At 37.5% G+C, this 23,041-nt stretch overlaps 12 protein-coding genes across 12 annotated transcripts; 8 read left to right on the top strand and 4 right to left on the bottom strand.

Moving 5' to 3' along the window:
• Positions 1 to 807: 807 nt before the first annotated feature.
• Positions 808 to 2,665, top strand: PHYBLDRAFT_160707 (hypothetical protein). Its single transcript, XM_018434233.1, has 10 exons — positions 808 to 938; positions 997 to 1,276; positions 1,334 to 1,443; positions 1,511 to 1,536; positions 1,614 to 1,671; positions 1,729 to 1,789; positions 1,861 to 2,065; positions 2,125 to 2,207; positions 2,302 to 2,411; positions 2,481 to 2,665. Exons 1-10 carry the CDS (start codon positions 831 to 833, stop codon positions 2,628 to 2,630), a joined length of 1,191 nt encoding a protein of 396 aa, XP_018284117.1. The 5' UTR covers positions 808 to 830; the 3' UTR covers positions 2,631 to 2,665.
• Positions 2,666 to 2,979: 314 nt separating this feature from the next.
• PHYBLDRAFT_183983 (hypothetical protein) lies at positions 2,980 to 5,608 on the top strand (the record flags this gene model as incomplete). Its single annotated transcript, XM_018438866.1, has 11 exons — positions 2,980 to 3,462; positions 3,531 to 3,595; positions 3,658 to 3,747; positions 3,829 to 4,099; positions 4,152 to 4,409; positions 4,464 to 4,539; positions 4,597 to 4,682; positions 4,736 to 4,839; positions 4,925 to 5,083; positions 5,156 to 5,280; positions 5,355 to 5,608. The coding sequence occupies 11 exons, from the start codon at positions 2,980 to 2,982 to the stop codon at positions 5,423 to 5,425; spliced, it is 1,788 nt and encodes a 595-aa protein (XP_018284116.1). The 3' UTR covers positions 5,426 to 5,608.
• A 66-nt stretch (positions 5,609 to 5,674) lies between these two features.
• On the top strand, positions 5,675 to 6,553 carry PHYBLDRAFT_128732 (glycosyltransferase family 1 protein; the record flags this gene model as incomplete). Its single annotated transcript, XM_018429236.1, has 4 exons — positions 5,675 to 5,789; positions 5,861 to 6,129; positions 6,218 to 6,277; positions 6,368 to 6,553. 4 exons carry the CDS (start codon positions 5,675 to 5,677, stop codon positions 6,536 to 6,538), a joined length of 615 nt encoding a protein of 204 aa, XP_018284115.1. The 3' UTR covers positions 6,539 to 6,553.
• Positions 6,554 to 6,612: 59 nt separating this feature from the next.
• PHYBLDRAFT_137493 (hypothetical protein) lies at positions 6,613 to 7,409 on the top strand (the record flags this gene model as incomplete). The annotated part of the gene is made up of 4 exons (XM_018429860.1): positions 6,613 to 6,807; positions 6,861 to 7,007; positions 7,065 to 7,115; positions 7,178 to 7,409. The coding sequence occupies 4 exons, from the start codon at positions 6,613 to 6,615 to the stop codon at positions 7,379 to 7,381; spliced, it is 597 nt and encodes a 198-aa protein (XP_018284114.1). The 3' UTR covers positions 7,382 to 7,409.
• Positions 7,410 to 7,996: 587 nt separating this feature from the next.
• PHYBLDRAFT_69917 (hypothetical protein) lies at positions 7,997 to 9,270 on the top strand (the record flags this gene model as incomplete). Its single annotated transcript, XM_018442183.1, has 3 exons — positions 7,997 to 8,194; positions 8,269 to 8,662; positions 8,762 to 9,270. 3 exons carry the CDS (start codon positions 7,997 to 7,999, stop codon positions 9,268 to 9,270), a joined length of 1,101 nt encoding a protein of 366 aa, XP_018284113.1.
• A 423-nt stretch (positions 9,271 to 9,693) lies between these two features.
• On the bottom strand, positions 9,694 to 10,957 carry PHYBLDRAFT_152874 (hypothetical protein; the record flags this gene model as incomplete). Its single annotated transcript, XM_018433018.1, has 3 exons — positions 9,694 to 10,580; positions 10,650 to 10,721; positions 10,789 to 10,957. The coding sequence occupies 3 exons, from the start codon at positions 10,955 to 10,957 to the stop codon at positions 9,694 to 9,696; spliced, it is 1,128 nt and encodes a 375-aa protein (XP_018284112.1).
• An 841-nt stretch (positions 10,958 to 11,798) lies between these two features.
• On the top strand, positions 11,799 to 12,540 carry PHYBLDRAFT_137492 (hypothetical protein). The gene is made up of 4 exons (XM_018429859.1): positions 11,799 to 11,841; positions 11,903 to 12,033; positions 12,091 to 12,229; positions 12,310 to 12,540. Exons 2-4 carry the CDS (start codon positions 11,906 to 11,908, stop codon positions 12,397 to 12,399), a joined length of 357 nt encoding a protein of 118 aa, XP_018284111.1. The 5' UTR covers positions 11,799 to 11,841; positions 11,903 to 11,905; the 3' UTR covers positions 12,400 to 12,540.
• Positions 12,541 to 13,020: 480 nt separating this feature from the next.
• PHYBLDRAFT_137488 (hypothetical protein) lies at positions 13,021 to 16,894 on the bottom strand. Its single transcript, XM_018429858.1, has 17 exons — positions 16,574 to 16,894; positions 16,423 to 16,513; positions 16,262 to 16,372; positions 16,104 to 16,210; positions 15,962 to 16,048; positions 15,760 to 15,900; positions 15,593 to 15,704; positions 15,377 to 15,541; positions 14,810 to 15,332; positions 14,419 to 14,744; positions 14,183 to 14,346; positions 14,013 to 14,113; positions 13,890 to 13,944; positions 13,740 to 13,839; positions 13,544 to 13,678; positions 13,313 to 13,469; positions 13,021 to 13,257 (listed from the first exon to the last, which is right to left on the bottom strand). The coding sequence occupies exons 1-17, from the start codon at positions 16,721 to 16,723 to the stop codon at positions 13,179 to 13,181; spliced, it is 2,604 nt and encodes an 867-aa protein (XP_018284110.1). The 5' UTR covers positions 16,724 to 16,894; the 3' UTR covers positions 13,021 to 13,178.
• Positions 16,895 to 16,918: 24 nt separating this feature from the next.
• Positions 16,919 to 18,615, bottom strand: PHYBLDRAFT_33488 (hypothetical protein). The gene is made up of 8 exons (XM_018440014.1): positions 18,470 to 18,615; positions 18,315 to 18,421; positions 18,203 to 18,254; positions 18,021 to 18,137; positions 17,791 to 17,963; positions 17,431 to 17,734; positions 17,194 to 17,334; positions 16,919 to 17,131 (listed from the first exon to the last, which is right to left on the bottom strand). The coding sequence occupies exons 1-8, from the start codon at positions 18,564 to 18,566 to the stop codon at positions 16,938 to 16,940; spliced, it is 1,185 nt and encodes a 394-aa protein (XP_018284109.1). The 5' UTR covers positions 18,567 to 18,615; the 3' UTR covers positions 16,919 to 16,937.
• A 927-nt stretch (positions 18,616 to 19,542) lies between these two features.
• Positions 19,543 to 20,351, top strand: PHYBLDRAFT_175592 (hypothetical protein; the record flags this gene model as incomplete). The annotated part of the gene is made up of 5 exons (XM_018437523.1): positions 19,543 to 19,553; positions 19,586 to 19,765; positions 19,832 to 19,929; positions 19,983 to 20,187; positions 20,270 to 20,351. The coding sequence occupies 5 exons, from the start codon at positions 19,543 to 19,545 to the stop codon at positions 20,349 to 20,351; spliced, it is 576 nt and encodes a 191-aa protein (XP_018284108.1).
• Positions 20,352 to 20,502: 151 nt separating this feature from the next.
• Positions 20,503 to 21,554, top strand: PHYBLDRAFT_160701 (hypothetical protein). Its single transcript, XM_018434232.1, has 6 exons — positions 20,503 to 20,544; positions 20,673 to 20,811; positions 20,874 to 20,890; positions 20,967 to 21,054; positions 21,109 to 21,290; positions 21,348 to 21,554. The coding sequence occupies exons 1-6, from the start codon at positions 20,513 to 20,515 to the stop codon at positions 21,505 to 21,507; spliced, it is 618 nt and encodes a 205-aa protein (XP_018284107.1). The 5' UTR covers positions 20,503 to 20,512; the 3' UTR covers positions 21,508 to 21,554.
• Positions 21,555 to 21,662: 108 nt separating this feature from the next.
• On the bottom strand, positions 21,663 to 22,987 carry PHYBLDRAFT_119570 (hypothetical protein; the record flags this gene model as incomplete). The annotated part of the gene is made up of 3 exons (XM_018428690.1): positions 21,663 to 22,206; positions 22,261 to 22,712; positions 22,796 to 22,987. Coding segments are annotated over 3 exons (1,188 nt in total), but the record flags the coding sequence as incomplete, so codon positions are not given.
• Positions 22,988 to 23,041: the final 54 nt, after the last annotated feature.

The raw sequence follows: 23,041 nt of genomic DNA, 5'->3' as shown, positions 1-23,041 counted from the left end.
AACTCCAAAGACCTCCATATGAGAAAAGGTAGGTTGACTAGGAAATGAGAGGCTAAATACAGTACTTTTGAAATTGAGATATTTAAGATTTGTTTGGACGATTTTTTAAGATTCATGTACAAATAAGTGGATCGTCTCAAAACATTTATCTAGGATAAAAAACCAAATCTTCTTAATCTCAAGTAAAAGTACTTTAGTAAGTCTCAAGAAAAATATTTAGAAAATAGAGTAAGTATAACAAGGAGTTCTATTTGAGATTCTCATCTAAATTAAGAGACTGTGGTAACACAGTTATAGTCTTTAACGAAAGAAGAATATAAAATTCTTAAAACCTTGACAGGTTAGTCAGCAAATATATAGGAGAAGGTGACTATCACAGCTCCCCCCAAAAAAGACTCCTTGGCAGCAAATCTGTCTTGATCTCTGCAAGACATGAAATATTGGTTCACAGCACAATCTGTCAGGCCTCAAAACACGCCATTTCAACACCCACATTGCGCCCTGTGCGTTTGATAACAAATTTGATGCGAGTAAAATCACTTACCAAAAATCCATATAATTTATATCTGACCTAAACATCCATATAGTCTAGCCCGGGATTTTTCTCGGCTATCTTCTTATTGCTGCTTGACTCCTTGAAAGAAGCAAAACCTTGCGGAGGATTACACAGACGTTTTCTTTACATTCAAATTTAAAAGACAGAACACAAAAAAAATTGCTCTAGCAATTACTCTTTCACCCCACACTTGGATACTCCACACGTTCAGCCTGAAAAGAATTATTCACCTTCTTTCTTTTCCTCTTCTTCACTTCATTTCACAATCGCTAAAATGAATGTTGTTGGTGCCTCTGTGTCCGAGGCAAACTATGCCGCACATGAAACCAGAGATATTGTGTTGCCTAATCAGAATGTCCATGTCTCGCAAATCGCAGTGGACGTAAGTTGTAAAAACTGATGTCTAACTGAACAAATATTGATTCCAAGAAATGCAAAAGATTGGAGGGTCACTTGCAAAAATCGTCTACTTCACTTCTTCAACAGAGGAATGCAAAGGAGGTCGATTACATTTTAAGAAATTTGAGACCGACCACATTGATGATTGCATCGATTTTATTGCTGAGCTCATGGATGACGCTCGACATTTGACACCTAGAGGAATTGGACAGGTTCTTAAAGCTACTGGTGGTGGTGCTCATCTATACCATGAGAAGCTTGCCAAAAGATTACCAGGGGTCATAGTTCAGAAGGAAGATGAGATTGAATGTCTCATTACAGGTACCATGATTGGCATGTGTTTTGTGCAGGGTTATTGACATGTCAGGGGTTGTGTAGGACTTTCTTTCTTTCTTACCGAAATTCCCTATGAAGCATTCACATACAACGAGCATGATGTCAATCCAATGCGATTTCAACAAAAGTCTAGCGATATTTACCCTTATATGGTGAGTCTTGTTTTTATTTTTGTGGATCTTTATGGTTATATATTTATACTAAATACATGCCTAATAGATTGTAAATATTGGATCCGGTGTAAGGTAGGAATAATAATTAATATAGTCAATAGAAGGATCGAATACGTGAGATCGTGTATTGACTAGCATATTGTCCTTAGCATTTTAAAGGTGACTGGACCAGGGCCTGATGAATTTTCTCGTATCAGTGGAACCTCGGTAAGATACTACCTTGTTAATAAAGTTGGTATCTAATCAAACAGTATGTATGTGTAGCTGGGCGGTGGTACACTTTGGGGACTTTTGTCGCTCTTGACCAATGCACAATCATTCGACGGTAAGGGTGAATTAAATTGTATAAGGTTTATTATTATTAGTAATGACTAATAGATATGTGCAATATAATAGATATGCTTGAAATATCAAAAGAGGGTGATAATAAGAATGTAGATTTGATGGTTGGTGATATCTATGGCTCAGACTACACAAGGCACGGGTTGAAATCTACTCGAATAGCATCTAGCTTTGGTAAAGTATTCAAAAAAGGCATTCGGCAGAACAAGGACGCTTTCAATCCTGGTGATATATCCAAGAGTCTATTATTCATGGTCAGGTAAAATATGCGATAGTTACAACCGAACGAATATGTATTTAACTAATCTTACTCAATAGTAATAATATCGGGCAGATTGCTTATCTGAATGCACAACAACATGGTTTGAAAAGAATATACTTTGGGGGGTGTTTTATAAGAGGTATTTTTTTTATTAAAAGACCAATTAAATTAATTTATTGATTTATTGATTTATTATTATTTTGCTAAATATTTGTTGTTTTGTTTTGTTTCAGGCCATGCCGTTACAATGAATACACTTTCATACGCTATTGATTTTTGGTCAAAGGGCGAAATGAAAGCCTTATTTTTGCGTCATGAAGGCCATTTGGGAGCAACGGGAGCTGTGAGTGATAATAACAAAAGGCTGTATACTTAATATTATTTGTATTAACCTGCAATCACTCATTAACAGTTCCTCAAACACAAGCCAATTCGCAAGGCAAGACACTCGTTTTCTTACTCTGAAAATTTCTCCCCGGATACCAAGGCTAACAATCCCAGTCGAGTAATTGACGGTTTAGAAGCAACCAACCTAGAACTTAGACCAGATAACCAGAAATAAAGCAGCAATAACAACAATAAAAAAAAACTGTATACAGACTTTTGTGTTTTCTTTTGTAAATCAAAATGCACCTGATTTGATGTGGGTAATACGGTTTTTTTGTGCTTGAGATTGAGACAAATTAGATTCAATTTTTTTAGACATTTTGAGAAAAATCTAAACACGTCTATACTTTTTTGGACGAAATTTACCTTGCAAATTGAGACAATTCGTCCCAATCTCAAGTAAAAACACTAGTCAAAATCCTTCAGTCACATCCCCGACAACCTTAGTTTCCCGCATTCTTTTTAAGCATGCCTTTTTTAATATTTCGGGGTTTCTTTTTTTCTCTCTTCTTCTTCAAGAAACGATGACAAGCACTCTCCAGGTTCCCACCATTGAGATTCAAGGAGCAAACCCTCGTCGTGATTCTCCACGTACTAGACCACGCACCTTCTCTCTCTCGTCTCTCGTGGGAAAAACCCGGAGAGCATACTCTGTCTCATCTGCTTATCCACCCAAGATCCATCCTGCACTAGCACTTCCTGTTCCAAAGTCATCTGGCGATCACTCTCTTTCAGTCCGCGATCATGTATTTGGAGACGTCTGGACTGATCCCCGGCAGTCTTTATGTAGTCCTGCCTCGAACCTGACACCTGCACAGAGACGCAATTCCGTGGCAGCAGCTTCTCGTCGATACGAAGATTTTGAACAAAAAATGGAAGCTGCCCCACTATTTGTGCTTGTGTCGACCTATCTTAATTATCTCGTTTTGATTTTGTTTGGCCATTTACGAGACATTCTTGGAAAGGTCTTTAAGCGTAAGAAGTATGCTCACTTGAGAACAAACGAGGTAATGCATCAAATTAGCACATTCCTGTTAAATCAAAAACCGGAAATTGGCTGATCACCCAAGAACAGGGCTATGCTCCTCTGGTATCTGATTTTGATTCATTTTATACAAGGCGTATGTATTTGCGCATTCGGTAAGGAACAATCTATTACTACAAGTTGAACGATTTCGCTTATATCCATCCAATTGATCCAGTGATTGTTGGAACCGTCCCATTACTGGAGTTCCAACAAGAAAGACCATGATATTGGAAAGAAAGACAACAGATTTTAATGAGACATTCAGGCAAGCAATATAAACGCATCTGCTTATTTATGAGTTCATTCATCGTGTTCAAAGTAAATATTAACACAGTTCATAAAAAAGTTTGACAGGAAGGAAGATTGAGGCTATCAACTTTGCATCATACAATTACCTTGGGTTTGCACAGAACACTGGCCCATGTGCTGATGCAGTCCAAGATGCTGTGCGTGAATATGGCATCAGCACTGCCAATTCACGGTTGGAGGCTGGAACTTCTGATTTACATGTCCAATTGGAAAGAAAAACCGCCCAATTTGTCGGAAAAGAGGATGCAATTATTGTTTCCATGGGATTCGCCACTAACTCAACCACTATCCCTGCCCTGGTGAACAAGGTAAGCAGATAACATTTCATAGAAAGGAATGTGCCTAATATTCAAGTTATAGGGATGTTTGATTATCAGCGACGAATTAAACCATAGTTCAATTGTATTTGGCGCTCGTCTTTCGGGTGCTTCTATCCGTGTATTCAAACACAACAACATGGTTGATCTTCGCGAACTATTGCGTGAGGTGATTTCTCAGGGACAACCCCGAACCCACAGACCTTGGAAAAAGATTATGATTATTGTCGAAGGTTTATATTCCATGGAAGGCTCGATTGTTAATTTACCGGAACTCATTCGCTTGAAACGTGAATTCAAGGTACAGTAATAAATGTATATTTCAAGAGAGGTGTTTACTAACAAATTGGTATAGTTCTATCTCTATATTGATGAAGCCCATTCTATTGGTGCTCTGGGTGAGAATGGAGGCGGTGTTTGTGATTTCTATGGTAAGATATTTGGGAAAACAAGTACAATAAACAAGAAGCTTATATATAATATTCTAGGAATTTCTCCAAAGCACGTAGATTTATTGATGGGTACATTTACAAAATCTTTTGGTGCTGCTGGCGGATACATTGCTGGTGACAAGGTAAAGACAACACGTATATGATTTGACATCACAATCCACTTACACACCATTAGACGGTGATTGACCACTTGAGAGTCCGTAATCATGCCTTTTGTTATGCCGAAACAATGTCTATTCCCATTACTCAGCAAGTACTCACCAGTCTGAGTATCATTCGGTATGTTCTCGTACCATTTTAGATATATTAGAAACAATACAAAAATCTAGATCTATAAGTACTAATATATATTTACTTTAAATAGTGGTGAGGAAGGTACCAATGATGGCCGTGATCGTATCCAGAAGCTGGCAGATAACTCGCGTTATTTTTCAGCAAAGTTACGAGCTCTTGGATTTATCGTATATGGTGATGAAGGCAGCCCTGTTATTCCTCTTCTTCTTTTTAACCCAGCAAAGATATCGTAAGTTGATCAAAGAAAGAGAAATCAAACAATTGACCAATGTATTATTTTGGTATTAAATTGATATTCTAGTGCCTTTTCTCGTGAGGCGCTCAAGCGCGGGATTGCTCTGTGTGTGGTAGGATATCCTGCCACTCCTATCATTAGTTCCCGTGCTCGTTTTTGTGTCTCTTCATCACACACTCGGGAGGATCTGGGTAATTGTTAAATGATTCTTTTCTTTTTATAACTGGAAACCTTTTTCGCTAACCATAATATTTAATGTAAATAGATGATGCTTTGGAGAAGATTAGCGAAATTGGTGATATTCTTATGTTGAAGTTCAAGGAGACTTCATCCTAAGCCCCCTTTTTTAAGAAGAAAAAACCTCGCATCATTCTATATCTTTATTTTTATTATTCAAGTCTATATCGGCCAACTGATCTCTATAGTCAATCATTCACTTCGTATTATTATTTTTCTTTTTTTTGTATTTCATTTCATCATTAAACGACTCTGTCTTTCTTTTTAAGACATCTCTTCCACAGTCACACCTATTTAAAAGACAAAGAAAACCAAAACTGAGGAATCTAAATTAGAATGATCTACCAGATGTTCATTTTCTGTATCTGTGTGTTCCTAATCAGAGTATGTTGGGTTCTATATTCAAAGTTGCCGATTCTTCCAAGAACGAAATCTTGCAAGACCATGATCATATTGGGCTCAGGTAGATTCTCGAAATTCAATGGCATCAATTTACAACCCCATTGCTTCTCATTTTCATAAAACTATACGCAGGCGGTCACACTGGGGAGATGGTTCAATTAATCAAGGGTCTCAATCCAATACGTTACAATCCACGGATCTATGTTGTATCTGAAGAGGACCAGCTGAGCTGCACAAAAGCAAAGGAGCACGAAATGAATATAAAGAGCGAATTTCCCTGTGATATACGTACCATTCCTCGCGCAAGAAGAGTAGGCCAATCATGGTCTACTGTACCATGGAGTGTATTTCGTACCCTGTTAGCTTCCCTCAAGATGATTCTTCTGTCTCCTCCTGATGTTGTAAGTTAAGATATTTTTATTCGCATATAGTAATGCATATGGATATAAATGATAAGTGCGAAAACTTACACCATTGATACTACGACAGATTATATGTAATGGTCCTGGTAGTTGTGTACCTGTTTGTATGGTGGCATACATACCTAGAGTAAGTTATCTAATATGTAAATTAACGTAAACATATATTTGCGTATGTATAAAGTATATTTATATTTATATATTGGCTTGCTTTATGTAGATTTTGGGTATAAAGCCAATACGGATTGTCTATGTAGAATCTCTTGCTCGTGTCAAGACGTTGTCTTTGACTGGAAAAATTTTGTACTTCTTTGCTGATCGTTTTATCGTTCAATGGCCAAACTTAATTCAACGTTATCCAAGAGCAGAATACAAAGGCATCTTGGTTTAACTTTTTCATTTGTTTAAATCCCCGCCTGTGCTGTATTCCAGTCAAGGGAAAAAGAGGGAAGGAACCTCATCACCATGTCTATTCAATACAAAGTCTCTCCTCGTGCTTATGCACTCCCAATCTTGCATGCTGCTAAATACTCATCATCTACTGTGTGCGGTGTGCTCTTGGGAAAGGTAGACGCGCAAGAGGTTGAGGTTGTATCAGCTATCCCATTCTTCCATCACTGGACTGCTTTGACCCCCATGTTGGAGACAGCATTACAGCAGGTATAAAATCTAAACACACGAATACAATCTCATCACTTTTTCTCTGTTACTAGGCTGAAATCTATGCAACTCTTAATGATCTCAAGATTGTTGGTTGGTATCAGGCTAATGAGCACGATGATGACGTGACAGTACACGACAACGCCATCAAGGTGACTGATCTTATCCGTCAGCGCATTCCACAGGCCGTCATCTTTATTGTAAGTCATTAGATAATAATAGATTGATGGAATATTTATTGATGCACGTTTAAATAGGTTGACGATCGCAAAACTGACTCATCGGACAAGAAAGAAAGCTCTATTTTGGTAAAGTAGACCAGACTGTTATCTATAACTGTGATAAAATTGATAATAACCATTATAAATAGCCCTATATATTTAGTGAAAACCAGTGGAGAGCCAACAAGCTCGCATTTACCAAAGAATCAAATTTTGGCTTTACTTATGAAGAAACAGTTCCAAAAGTGCGCGGTTTGTTTAGTACATCAGCTTACAACAAAGTTGTTGATTTTGATGATCATCTGGAAGATGTATCCCTGGATTGGTTTACTTCACCTGAACTGAAAATCTAATAAATATATCGTGTTGGTTATTATCGTTATTTATTTCTAAATTTTATAAGATGTAGCTTCGATAGGCTTATTGGGGAAGGAGAATAAAAAAAGAGAAAAGGCTAGATGTGGGAAATAGAAACTGTCGAATTTCATATTGAGAGTATCAAAAGGAGAAAGCATAGGGGAATGGGGAGGGAAAGGGGGTGGTGTTAACTTTGGAATCCTTTATATGTCTTGCTTTCTTATTTACTCTGCTATATACACAACCCCCTTCGCTTATTTTGTGTTCTCCCTTTCGTTTTATATGGAGAGACTTCCAGTGAATACACCTAAAGTCTTATGGGTGCACTACCTTGACTCTAAATCGTTTATTAAAAAAAAGATTAATATCTATGGGCAATATTCATAAAAGTGGTAAGCAGAGAAAATATTTTCTTTTCTTTTTTCTTTTTCTTTTTAAAAAAAAAGTAGTAATATAAAAAAGAGAGGAGTATTTGCTTTATATATATATTGACTGTATATAATCCGAAAGTGTGGAGCGCATGTCAGATTCAATAAGTTGCATGTCAACCTCCCTCTTTGCTTCAATACCGTTCTTCTTCTCCTTGCATCTCAGAAAACAAACAGTTTACGATGTCAGCTTTTCTTTCGAGTGTGTTGTCGGGTGGGTCTGCAGCGGCATCTCTACTCGCTGCTATTCCAGCTGTATCTGCCGTTCAGACTTCGGCTAGCTCAACCAATACTGCTCAAGATGCGCGCATGAGTCAACACACAGGAATTGATCAGCCAACAACCACCAATTTTCCTACAGCTACGGTAACCAATGCTGCTGTAAGGCCAATTGTTATTTTTATTTTTTTCATCTATTAAAAATCAATATATCAATATATTAATTATTCTTGTAGTCTAAGCCCACAGAGCCTCCCATGCAAGAAACTACTAGAATAACAGAAAAGACGGAAGAAAAGCCTGCCAGGACAAGAGACAGAAACCAATCTGCCGCACCAGACCAAGGGAATAATAAAACAATAGGCCCAGAGATAGATCCTTATTCCAGAAACAATGAATCTGGTCCAAAGCCTAGGCCAAACAAGATGGTCTTTACATCTTCTGGAAAACCTGTGGTTGCCATCACATCGTCTGGCACAAAGATTATTACCTACACATCAACATCATATGTTGTGTTTCCCACCACTATCACAAACACAGACTTCGAGAAGCACCCAAATTACAGATCTCATAACAGATCGGCTGTAGTCGGAGGAGTAATTGGTGTGGTTCTATTGCTTTGCTTGATCGGTAAAATAAAAGAAAAGAAATCGAGACCTACCCTGCATAGACAATTTATGAATCTGACATATTTTTATAAACGATCCCTCTTTATTATTTATTATCTAGTTCTATTGGGATGCTGTATCATTAAACGTAAGAAAAACAAACGAAACAGTGATTTCTATACCAATGCTAAAGGAGATGGGATATTTTATCCTTCTCCTTTGCATGAAAGTCACGGTGATTACATTATGGAAGGAAGCAGTATGAAAAGCGGACGGCCTATGTCTGTAGCCAATTCTTCCTCAACTCCAAAGCAGGTCCGAGCATTTGTTGCCCCTCCACCAATAACACCTATAATGGAAGCAACTGTATATCCATACCAGACAATGCCACCTTCACCAAGTGCACAGAATACATACTATGAAGGCAATGGTATACGTGGATCAGCTTATGGACAATACCCGCTTACTACAGATCATAATTTGCAGCAAAACCTTTACCCAGCTCCCAATTACGATCAGCAATACTACTCTCCTAACGTTGTGGAATATCATTCTGCTGGATATTATCAACCACAACATGATAGTTATACGCCCGGATACACACACAACGTTCCTCATTCCAGAGATTAAAAAGAAAAATGCTTAATATTGTTGCCTTTGAAATGACCAAAGTAACCTATTAGTTCATTTAATTTTATCCTTATTATATCCATATATACTTTATTTGCAAGTATTATGTTTGTCCCTCACTACCTTTTCCCATTTTCTTTTAACAATATTATTTTGTTGAACGCAACAGGAATATATATATGTATGCTATAGATTATAGTCTCACTTATTCTATTTGTAGATTCATAAAAGCTGATACTTAACTTTACTTTATTTTAAAAGAGCAATGAATGTGATCTTTAGGAAATTAGGATATAAAAATGTATAAAACAATGATAACGGTAGATATGAGCAACAAAGGCAAATTTTGAGAGAGAGAGAGAGAGAGAGAGAGAGAGAGAGAAAGAGAAAAGAGGATTCTTGACCAGATATATAGATATATTTTTAGTTTCCGTGTCTTCCATTATTATTTAATGTAAAGAATAAACTAAGAATGCAGACCCAAAACAAGATTGACTGGAGTCCTTCTGAGGGCGAAGGTGAAGAAGACTCAAAAATGCCTATTTGACCCAGGGCGCCAAGATCACTTCCGGGTGGTAAGCTTATAGGATAGTGCCCTTCCGGCTGCTGAGCCGCAGCCGCGGGAGGTGGTATATTATCAGGCTGTGGTAAAGAATTTTCGGCTGTGGTAAGTGGTTTACGTTGTGGACGAGGAGGTGGGATATTATTCTTTGTAGGATCCTGCGCGGGTGATTGTATATTATTAGACTCTTTGTTGATAGGCGATTCAGGTTTCCTTTGTGGTATTTCTTTCGGCTGTACTGCTTCTTCTGCTGTTGGTTTCATTGGTATTGCAGCAGCTGCTACTTTTTCTGTCGGAAGAGGTTGAGGTTGAGACTGGGGTTGGGTAAAAGTATTATCTGCCGGCGTATATTTTATGGTACTGTCATACGATAATATACTTGGGATAATGGATGATACATGACTTAAAATGGTGTTTTCAGAGTAACTATTTTGAACTGCCTGCATTTCATAAACATCCTCTTCATATTGATATGAATTGTCTGGTTCAGTATCCGTGTTTGTATCGACGGCATTATTGAGCGGGAAAGACTGATAATACGTATCCTGCTCTGCCGTATTTGAGGCCCAATTCTGATTTTGGTCACCTACTTCAGGTTCAATACTACCCAAAGAAGGGTATACCAAGCTTGATACTTCTTCGTATTCAGTCAGCGATTTGCGTATATTGCCTTCATTCAATGAGTCTAATACGTTATTACTCTCCCAAGGGTACTCGATGGGTGTATACGAGATCTCTTGTGGGACTTCTGGATGTGTATTACCAATCAATAAAAATTCGCTCTAGCTTCAAAGGCTCGATCCTGTAATGTTTCTACCTTGATACAGTTGAGATTCCTCGGGTTGTGCGTTGTCTGATTGACTAAGTATTGGACCCATGGTATTGTCTACTATAAACTATTAGAAGGTTGATATACGCCTGTTTTATAGATGATATATGTTTGTACATTATATTACCCTCGTTTACTTTCTCGCCTTCACTTATTTTAGTGATAAACTCCATCGTTTCTTGTGTGGATGAAACATCATTCGTCGGATATTGTATAGAGTTTGTGTTATCTGCAAATGTAGTAGCTCCTTGTATAAGCTGTGTAATCGTGTCTTCTGTCGGATAATAATAAGCCATGCTGTGATAGTAGAGTGAAGGTAACAGCAAGAGATAATAATGTTCCGTCTTGGACTTAGCTTTAAAAATATTATCGAACTTGCATTCTAATCTTGTCTAGATTGACTATTATATCTTTTTCATTCCACTATGTCAGTTTATTTGTAAATTAAGGGCACTGACCTTTTTCGCATTGTTTATTAAAGTGTTTTTTTAGCGTAAGACATGAAGTATATAATCGAAGCATTTATTTAATAGCTCTTTGGATTTAAGTGTTGCTTTTGAACAAGGTATTATATAAATGTAGGCCCATTTGCTTTAGGTTTTAATAATCAAATTCAAAAAATAGAACTCTGGTTTTAATTTGATTTGAGCATTTTACAGAAATGAAGTCCAGCAGTTTGATTAACTTATACTTTATACGTTAGCCCTGGTTTACAGATAGACTTCTATACATGTACTTATGTATACGATAAAAAAAAAGAATATAAGTAGTCACTATAAAACTAAATGCCTTTTTGTCAAAATTAAGCATTTTAATTATTATGTTGTTCCACAGCCTTAAACTTTTTTATTATAAAAATAATCAACTTAATTGTAATATAGATATTGAGTAAGTTTACTAGGTAGATAATTCTATTTGACTAGCTTTTCTAAGTCTGATGTGCATAATAATACCAAGAATCCATCATAAAAAATCACCGCTAATTTCTATTGAATCCTGATATAAAATGCAATCAAAACCAAACTCTAAACAGGACAAATCTAATGTAAACCCCGAAATCCCGAAAAGGAACTTGAGTATAAACAGGACCCAATCCGAGCCACCAACTTTCTACATCTCTTCTTCTTCTGAGTGTATGTCTGCACCTTCCCGACTTGCCTCTATAAAAAACCATCTAACGGTAATAGTGCCATACTTTCTGCATCAATCAGATACAAATATGAATAAATTCAAACGTTTAGCCTATGGCCACCGATAAAAAGAGTCCAGTCACTTGCCACGTACTTGTAGCCTCACTTGGTATACCTGGCAAGAATGTGGGCGTGAAGATCGAAAAGCTGGACCAGGGTGAATTCTCTGTACTGTCGACATCGTAAGTCAATTTTATAAACAATCACTTGTATATTAGACAAGTCTAATTTTATGACAGAGTGACGAACGAAGATGGTCGTTGCCCAACTCTTTTGCCTGCTGGGTACAAGGCAGAGAAGGGAATTTACAGAGTCACATTTGAAACAAAGGCATTTTTTGATACTATCAACCAAGAATGCTTCTATCCTTATGTGCAGGTAATATAGCATATGTATTCTGTTGAAAGAACTCAATTAACGTTTTATTATTATTACTATTATTATTTTGAAAACAATAGATCGTGTTTGAGCTCGCAAACCCCGATCAGCATTATCATATCCCTCTTCTGCTTAGCCCTTACTCATACACCACATATCGCGGTAGTTAAATCACTGACGAAAAAAATCACAAATATAGCTTTCTCTGATCAAATTATACCCTTTTCTTCTTTGAAAGTTTTTTTTTTGTATTTTTTTTTGTACTTCTTTGAAAGTAATGGTGTTATCAAACAATAACGATAGAAATAGCGATTATTGGACAGCTGATATTCATTTCTTATTTTTCATTATTTGTTTGAAAAATGTTAAAAATGGTGTGCTGCTACGTATGGATTCTATTAGCCTATACATACAACCTCGGTAACATTTATCTTTACTATAGTGGTTCCTCGATAATTTCAAGGCTCTAGCAGCTCCCATTCTAAAAACAGGGCTAAACTTTCACGATTCTCGTTAATTTCACTTTCACGATATTTTTTGGCCTTGAATCCTTAACGAGGCTGCCAACTTTTTTTTATTGTATACGGGGGTACTTCTAACAAAGCGTGCTTTGACACTCCCTCTACCTTCATCGGGAAATATATATTCCGGCTCATTAATTTCATTTGATAATTTCAAGGCACTTAGTTCCCCCCCCCCCCCCCCCCTTGGCCTTGAAATTATCGAGGGATTACTGTAAACCATACACATCAATAATGTGAAATTTAAAATATTATAAGAATACAAAAACAGAAAGCTGAAAACACAACTATTTATGCTTTAAATATAATATATTCTTTTTTTTATAAAAGGACATAACTAAGCTTAATGGTTTGTTGTAATACATATACTGAATTAAATCTGCTGTATACGTTAAAAGTCCTCATTAATAAGAGACTAATGTATTCCCCTATTCATGATGATCAATTTCACCCATAAATCTTCCGTGAGACTCGGTGCGAACATGTACATACTCTTTACCGCCAAAGCTATGTGTACATAATATAAATACTTGTTTGATAATATTTTCCTAGTACTACTCACCTCTCAAATAAGAACTCAGTCAATAAGTAGTACACATTTCGATTAGCATTGTGGTATCTGATTGAATGGCTACTATCCGTAAAGAACTGTACGCGGTAGTCGTGTATGTTAGCCATAGTGAGTTTATCGATCAAAACGGCCGAGTGTTGAAAATGGACTATATGATAATAACATAAAAATCCCAAAATAAACACATTAAACAATAGCAAGTTTGGCAGCTTCGTAACGTACCATTATCATCTCCAGTTCCATGAATAAGCAAATATTTTGCATTTTCAAAACCTGTCATGTTGTTTACCGCACTATCAATATATCCTTGTGGGTTGAGATCAGGGGTAAGCATGTAACGCTCAGTGTAAACAGAGTCTATAGAATAAAGTCTGTAAGTCATTTTAAAGTTATCTTTTTTTTTAGTCTACACACTTACCATAGAACCGCCAGTCAGTCACAGGTGCAACAGCCATTCCGGCACTAAATACACCATCATTGGCTTCAATAACCTTTGTTGTCATGTATCCACCATAAGACTAAACAAATCCCTGTTAATATTGTGTTTTTCACCCTTTAGAAAGCTTACCCAGCCCCAAATAGCAATTCTTGTGGGGTCAACATAGCCAAGAGTTGCCCAGTGTCTATTCTCCAAAAATATAAGTAAATATAACATGTTTATTCTGCTTGTTTTTTATTTGTATATTTTTACCTTGCAGCATTAACCTGATCTATGGTCTCTAGTTCACCGAGTCTCTTGCGAACATTGACTTTGTAGGCGCGTCCTCTAAATCCAGTACCTCTACCATCAACCTATTAATTATCAAAATATTAACATACTTAATTTCTGTTGTTTTAGCAAGTAGCAATGGTAATACTTACAGTAACAATAATGTAACCGAGTTGGCTAGCAACAAATGTTTGCCAGCTCAACTCAAACCGATGCGAAACTAACTGAGATCCAGGACCCCCATACACATGGAATAATACTGGATATCTCTGAGTGATGTCGAACTTAGGAGGAAGAATCTCCATAGCATTCATGTCTAATGAAAACCAAGTAAATAAACACACACACACACACCTATATGTATAGTTACTATAAATCATTAACATACCAACACCACCACTCATAACAGTATTCATGCGAATGCGAGGTAGCTCATATTCTGCAAGCACACTCTTCAGCAATGTATTGTTTTCCAAAGTCTTTGAGAATAAATTGTCGTCGACCTTCTTGATAGTTGTAGTGGGCACATCAGGTCCAAGGTAATGCTCAAGATAATATCCAAACTTTGGAGAAAATACAATGTTGTATGTAGCATATTCTTCGGGGTTTTCTGGGCATGTTAGGCATTTCTTAGAGCTAAGAGGATCTTCATGGTTCAACTGCACAGTATATAGATGGCGCTCTAGAGACGAGCGCTCTGTGGACATAAAGTGGCTATCCTAGTAGTGTCAATACAGTCACACACACACACACACACATTTAGTCTGTGTTGAACTTACACAAGCTTTCTCTTTGTATCGGTTACAACTGATCCATCGACCACTTCCCATGTACCTTCCGTCAGCCACATTGGAACATTGTTAGGCTCAGTGGCCGTGAAAATAGCCAAGTGCATAAACCCATTGCCATCATCAGCAATATCCATATACTTCAATTGAGTGCTATTGTCAGCCAGAAACACCATGGACTGAGAAGTATCTATCCATCCACCATCTGTTGGCTTGTATTCGCGTGCCTTTGCAACTGTAGATTTGCTAATCACTGAAGATATAGTAACAAGACTAGTAATAGAATGATCTTGAACACGATTCATCTGCTTAAATAAAAGATGTGTACTTGTAGTTGTAGCCCAAGTAACATCTGTAATTAGACGATTATCGTCTTCAAAATCCTTGTGAGTAGAAGTAGTCTTAATGTGGGCGTCATCTGTAGAATTTCTTGTAATCATGACAGATTGGTCGCTTTTCAAAGAGTAAATGTGAAGTGAAACCAAGGGGTTATCTGCACCAGCCTGTATAGTAGCTGTTAGTTGATTCAAATCAGATTCAGATAAGCTATTAAAGTACGTGCCTTTGGATATTTGATTTTCAACTCTTCAGGATACGATGACTCGGAAGCAGTATACAGTGGCATATGGAACTCAGGCACAGAAGTTTCATTGAATCTCAGATAAGCAAGATGAGTAGAGTCAGGAGACCACCAGAGAGCAAAATTAGAGCTAAACACCTCCTCTAAAGTCTCAAATTAGATTTTTTCGGAGACTTAGGATAGTAAAATATTACCTTCATAGACCCAGTCGGGAACACCATTGAATACAGTAGCGGATCCATCGAAAGTAACACGACGATGGGTTGACAGATCAGTAATGTAAAGATCATTGTTCATTACATACGCCTTTTAGAATGAAATTCAGATATTAGCACTAATTGCGATTAGAAGAAGGACGTACCATTTGATGGCCAGTTGGACTCCATGCTGCATAAGATATTTTTGGTATATCAGTGACAGTTGATGTGTTCAACAAAGGAAATAACGATTTGTCGGAATTTTTATAAATATAAATATTTGAATAATACGAATGACGCCATTGCTAGTAAAAAAGATTGAATAAAGAGGTGAGCCACGTTTATTTTATGCGTTTCAGTACTTACGTTGGTGCGATTGGTGCGCAGCATAATATATTGTGCGTCTTGGGATAATTCAAACGAGTTCACATCAAGAAGTCCTTGGCCGACAAACTACCAATTCTTAAGTTTTCTTTTTTTTTTAATTTTTTTTAATAGTTGAACATACAAGGTTATCGGCTTTAACATAGACAGTGCTATTTCCATCTTCAATGGATTCCAGAAGGATATCATTGGTTACAGGGTCTCTATGCGTAAAGATACCATCTCTAGGATCTACAAAAAAAACGTTGAGTATGGGGGTTTATACTAATTTCCTCTTCATACCATTCTCTACCCATACAAGTGAAGGGGTCTGGGGTGTAAAAGTGCCATTGTAAATATCCTCAAAATCAATACGTTTCAATTCTTGTTCTTCATCTTCAAGCGAGAATATGACTAGAGTATATGAGCACAGATATATATCTTTTAGTTCACAATTCTCCAACCTTTGCTCAATTTTCCTAAAGCGACGGTCCATATAATCCAGGCAGTCAGTAACACTGCCAAAAATCCTAAGCATATCCAACTGAAACGCTTCTGTAAACGAGATACATAAATAAGTACAAACTATTTGATAATAAATATTTCTAGAGCGACCTTATTTTTAGGTGATTGGATAACATTCTCAGCATCATCATCAAACAAACGTTGATGAGCTTCGTCATCAGGATTGCCTCTATAAGTTTGAGCATGAACTGGGTCGACATCATCGGCTGGGTCGTCAGCATAAAACCCTTGATTCTGCATCCTAGGTGGATCGATTCAAGTGACAGCTGTTGAAAGAAGAGACTCCCTATCTTCAAACGCACTATCGCGACTGTTTATTCTTATTGCGTCAAAATTCCTCTCGCACTGGGTTATGGTGAGAATAAAGCAACTAGTTTTTTTTTTTGGAAAACTCTAATATGGAGTAAATCTCCAAACAAAGACAAATCGAAAAATCCTCGTGTCACATATTTTATTACTGTGTCTTTCCAAGCTCTTGTTTCTTTTGGTAAGAGCGCTCGGCACGGTAGATGATACCATCTAAAAGGCTGGCTACTGTAAATATACCCCCAATAATAGCGCACACACTTGTTAAGAAACTAGCTAAAGACTTGCGGTGCTCTGAGTAAATCACTAGCATCGGAGAAAAATCCATCATGAAAAACACGCCTATTCGAAACAAATAAACATAAATACAGTATAACATTTAGAGGTATTTTTCTTTCTTATACCTGGAAGACCGCCCGATGACTGTTCTCTAAGATTACGTTCCTGTCTACTGACAGAATATTGATATGTATTGAAGCTATCTCCTGAAAGGTAGTCAAACTTAGTTGGGACAATCTTAAGGAAGTATTGATACATCATTGCAGCTAAGATAAACAAAGATAATAAAATAATAAAGTCAGATGCAATACTTTGAATTTGGACAGGTAGACTATCGTGTTGGATCTTCTCAATTAACTCACATTCACTATTTCCCCACGAAGTATTGTCTAACGGATTAGTGAGAGAATCTACAGGAGTACGTTTGTGTTTGCGAGCACTAAGGTCCTGGTCACCAAACTGAAGTGAATGTAACTTATGGGAGAAATCATGATTGGAAGCCAGGTAGGGTCTGACATCATGTACGTGAGCAGAACCATGAGCAAATGCTCTTCCGGGTGAGAAATGGAAATTTCCTCGTACTTTGTTCACCAAAAGTGCTCCATGAATATTGCAGCCTTCTTGCGACTGAGCCTCCAACTTCTCACGCCAGCCCTCTCTAACGCACTATATAAGGTTCCTTTTATGTCAATTAAAGTCGCGTAGATTAAGTGTATGTCTACCTGCTCAGCTTTATCGGGATTAAGCTTCCAGCCCATATCTGTGTATGCTTTCTGGACCTGCTCACATGTATTACAGCATGGCTCAGAAACTCCATTTGGATTGGCACCATAACAGGGGCCACAATATCCGTCTGTAGGCTGACTCAGTGAGTTCTGAATTGAATCACTGGGATCTTAATCAATGAAAGTACTGGATTAGATTGTGAATTGAATATGAATAGCAATCATACTTTTGGCCTTTTCTTTCTCAATCTCATTTCCTTGCTTGTCCAGACGGACCTTGAATACATCATGCTCATAACCGCTAATATGCTCACCACTTTCGTCCATTACATCCAAGCTAAGCACTATTAATATATTATCTTAGTAGTCAAATAATTTACAGGGAATTTTCCATTAAGAGGATACTTACGGTAGCAAGGAAGATTAGGAAAGGTGGCATTGAATGTAATGGACATTCTTTGCTAACATTGTAGCTATAAGCTAAAACTGAACTGCACAGCTGTCTAAACCCAGTTACTCACCGACTTGCCACCATCCACAATGATCTCCGGGTCCATTGTAGGAGAAAGAAAACGTGATATCTCAAAGATGAGAAGGATTGCAATCACAAACCCACTAACGATTGTCACTATATACACCTGTCAGGAACCATATTTTGACGGTTTGAAAAACGTACCTGCTGCACCCGATGCAGTCCTGATGCGAAAGTCATCCAGTGTTTTTGCATATGCATCTAATCGTCGAAATCGCTGAAGGAACGACCTGGAAAGCATGATGAGCGCTGACAATGATGTGAAAGGGGGAGGGGAGGGGAGGGAGAAAGATCTGCAATAGTAGAAAGACCAGTGCAAAGGGACTGTTTTTTTATTATATATGTCTATATTTTCACAATTAATTGATCCTCTTTTGAGTGTCACCAGACTTCCCAAGTTTAATAAAATGCTTCTTACAAACAGTTAATTCATCAATTCTGAATATGTTTTTCAAATATTTATTAGTACGTTTTTGCCCAAAAAATTATTATCAAATTAGCAAATGATTGTTTTTCGGGTTAGACGATGCTTTGTGAAGATACAATATATGTATCATAAAAATATATTCTTTAGCTTTATGGATGATATATAATTTGAGTATTCTAAATGAAAAATGAGGCTGTCTTCACTTGTATCTCTAGGGTATTCATATTTTGTTCTAAGTCAAGTCAAGTGTTATTTTGTGAATACGTCTTTTAAGTAATTTAAGGGTTTTCCAATAGAATACAATTTAGAAAATATAAAAGTAGTTTTCTGTATTCTGAATAAATGTTGTCTTGTCTTGAGCTATTGCTTTGTATAAAAGGTATACATAATAAAATACCTATCTTATTAGTATATTTACAAATAAAGAATATACAGTATTTAATCGAATAACTGATATATAAAGGCTTTTGTGTATGTATATTAAATATTACGAAAAATAATATATCTAGAGATAGATAAACTGATTTGAACAAATTATTGTCAAACATAGACAACTTGTATTTTTTATAAACCCTTTGATTGATTCAAACATCAGTATGAAATGAAAATAGCGGAGTCAAATATCCACTATGAGTATACGTTTTTTTTTCGTATTTTTTTTTAACCTGTAATTTTTGTTATTTAATCTTACTCCCATTTTGATTGGTTGAAATGTTTGTAAATTCTTGCAATCTTTACTTTTGGTGGGGAACACTATTCTTGTTCGGCCTTGGACAAAGAGCAATACTTCATGTTTAAAAAGTAAATGATTAGCACATTTTTTTTAAAAAAAGTATTGCGCCTTACGTGTTACAATTCAGGTTCAGTTTCTCGGAGAACATTGCGGGCCAGTCCCAGCTTAAGTCCTCAGTGCAACGCTCCATTCGCACAAAGTTATCGGAGCAGTACCCCATGCTGGAACCAATTCTTGATGAGTTAATGCCCAAGAAGACACCCATTATCCAGATCAAAGGGTAAATATATACAAATACAATTTACAAAGACTGTACTTGCTGAGATCTGACGCGTCTATTAATTAGTCACGAACACATTACATTTTTATCTGTCAATGGCAAGATTCTCTTCTTCCAGCACTTTGATGGCCCATTCTTCCCTACCGTAAAGCTTTTGCACAAGTGTGAGTATAGAGACTACTTGCTGCTATATTCTTACTTATTTGATTTGACGCAGATCCCGATATTCTTCCCAAATTGCAGGTTGATAGAGGTGCTATTAAATTTGTGCTGTCAGGTGCCAACATTATGTGTCCTGGTTTGACATCCAAAGGTGCACGTATGGATGTTGATCTTCCCAAAGATGCCGTGGTTGCTGTTATGGCTGAGGGTAAGGAACATGCACTGGCTGTTGGTCTCCTCAAGATGAGCACGGAGGAAATGTAAGTTTCGATTATTTCTGTTAATATGACAACAATAGAGACTAGTATTAAACATAAATTAATTTCTTACTTTTCTTTTTAGTCGTCGTGTAAACAAGGGAATTGGATGTGATAATATCCATTATTTAACCGACACTCTCTGGAAGGAAACCGTAGATTATTAAACAAATAATGCTTGTATTTCTTTATCAATAAAGTACAATTCGACATTTCTTATTCAGGGTTTTGCTTAATTTCAGCCCCGCACCTAGTCACATACAATACAACACTTTTGTTGTAAAGAATCAAGACATTCGTCATGCCATTGCAACAAGACGACGATCGCATGCACATGCTTGCTGATGAAGAGGACCAAGGGTACACTTTATGCTTTAATCTGTCATTTTATTCCCACTCTTATTCTCGTCCCTGCTCATATTCTATCTTATATCACTGTTTCTCTTGATATGCATATATATATACATATATATATATATACATATAAGTCCTTTTTTATCTCGCACACAGCATGGGCTGACAAAGACAGAAATAATCCAGGGCATGGCAAACAGATTCATGTATTCTCGATTTTATATTATACTCTACCTAGGCCTTGGTCTTCTTAGTTTAAGCACTATTATCCTGGTAAGATTGTCAAAAGCCGAAAATGCTTATCAGAATGAAGATCTCACGCTTATTCATCATAGTCCATCAATGAGACATGGTAAACATTTAAATATACAGCGTAATTGTAGATAATTCTCGATCATACTAGTTATTTATTTCTGGTGCACAAAAAGCCCTTCGCCACTTTTTATTGTTTTCGAGGCGATTGTAAATGTAGCAATGATTCTCGAGGTTGTCGTCCGTTTGGTGGCTCTCCGTCGCGTAAGTGAGGTTTCCCGATAACAATTATGTTCTGCTAACCACTATAGACAACAGGCCTATTGGAAATCAATTTGGAATATAGTAGACACTGTCTTAGTGATTCTGTGTGCTGTTACTTTGGTGGTACTTGCGTCTGGATGTTCTGCAGGAGAACGTAGTGAGGCTATCTTTGACACCATCCTTCTGGTCATTCGTAATTGCTTCCAGTTTACACGTTTGTTTATGATGGTTCGCAAGTGAGTACAAATGATACTATTATTAGCCTGTCACCTAATTAACATATCTTTCTCTAGGAACAAAAACTCTATTAATGCACGCTCGGCTCGTATCGACTTTACAGATTTGCCTGATCACACCCGTGAGCCCTCTGTTGAATTTAGTGCTCTGGATCGTGATCGTGGTATCGAAAGCTTCCTTGGGGAAGGCTCAGACTTGGAACATGAACATTTTTAAACAAACCACAACTTCACATAATAACCTTCAAAGAAGAGCACCAATCCAAAGATACACAAATACACGATATACTCTTATATATAAATATAAATATATATAGAGAAAACTTGATGGTTCAAATTATTTTTCAAAAAAAAAAATAGAAAACAAGAAATTTATTTGGCAATTTCTGCAGCGTAAACCTCTGCCAACTTGCCGTCCTTGTGTGCCTGTTCAAATCTCTTACGGAGAGCCTCCAGCTCGGGGAGAGCTTTGTTCTTAACAATAAGATCATCAAGAGCAAGGAGCTGTCTGTCGATATCGGAGGGAGTTGCGGGGCTAGCAGCTGGCATACCGTAGTTGTTATCCTTAATCAAAGCCTTGAGAGTCTTCTTCTCTTTCTTGATGGCACGCTTGATAGACTCCTTATCTTTCTTGGCATTGGCAGCAGCATCCTTAGCATCTGCCTCGGCCTTTTCCTTGGCAAGCTTATCCTCTTCAGCCTTACGGGCGGCTTCTTCAGCAGCAGCCTTATCAGCAGCAGCCTTAGCATCCTTCTTGGCATTTCTACGCTTCTTCTCCTCAGCCTTGAAAAGGGCAATACGAGGATCAATGTTCAAGCAAGTATCAACAAGTTTGCGGAGGCGGGCATTGTCCTCCTTCTTAAGCTGAGCGCGCTGGGCACGGTTCTTCTTCTCCTGGTAACGCTTGTCATCACGACTATTATTTATATTAGTCCCGACTCTAGATAATCTTAGCGATGCATTAACTTACTTATCGGCACCTTCAGCACCTTCCTTGTCAAGCCACTCGAAAGATCTCCATGAGTCAAAGTTATACCAGAAGTCGTAGAAGCCTTCGACCTCCTCCTTGGTTGATTCCTCATTACCGAAAGAAGGAACTGGCTGCTTGTTGGAGAAACGAGCTTCGCGAGCAAATACAGCTGCCCACTGCTTGTAGAAGTTGGGTCCAGACTTGCTGGCAGGGATAGCATCATCAAAGTGGGCCATGCCGAAATCGACAGAATCGTACTGGCGACGGCTGACGGGGTTCATCAAAGTATCAAAGGCCTTAGCAATACACTTGAAGAAAGAATCGTCGTTCTTGTCGGCCTTCTTATCAGGATGGTGAAGGAGGACCATGCGGCGATGAGCCTTCTTGATCTGGTCTTCAGTAGCCTTATATCTGAGCTTGGTCAAACCCAAAACTGCATAGTTATCCTGGGTCTATATTTTTTTAATTGAAAATTTAAGAATAAGAATTTGCATGTATATATGTATGTGCCTTTGATTCTAGCAAATATAATTACCTTCCATTGGGTAGGGTCATTGTTAACAGTAGTGGAATCAACATCCTCATAGACAAAGTCGACCTTCTCCTCTTCAACAACTTGGCTAGCCTTTTCTTCGGCCTGGTGAATTTCGTCCTCAGAGAAAGTACGGTTGTTTCTCTTTCTACGGGCGTGGGCAAGGAAGTGCTGTCCAACGGGTTCGAGAAGACGAGCCTGGGTGGCTATAACAACAAATACATTTAAATTGAATTGATTGGATTGATT

This window comes from Phycomyces blakesleeanus (genome assembly GCF_001638985.1).
Source record: "Phycomyces blakesleeanus NRRL 1555(-) unplaced genomic scaffold PHYBLscaffold_39, whole genome shotgun sequence".
NCBI lineage: Eukaryota > Fungi > Mucoromycota > Mucoromycetes > Mucorales > Phycomycetaceae > Phycomyces > Phycomyces blakesleeanus.
The sequence above is the reverse complement of the archived record's forward strand: the minus strand, read 5'-3'. Positions and strand labels throughout refer to the sequence as shown.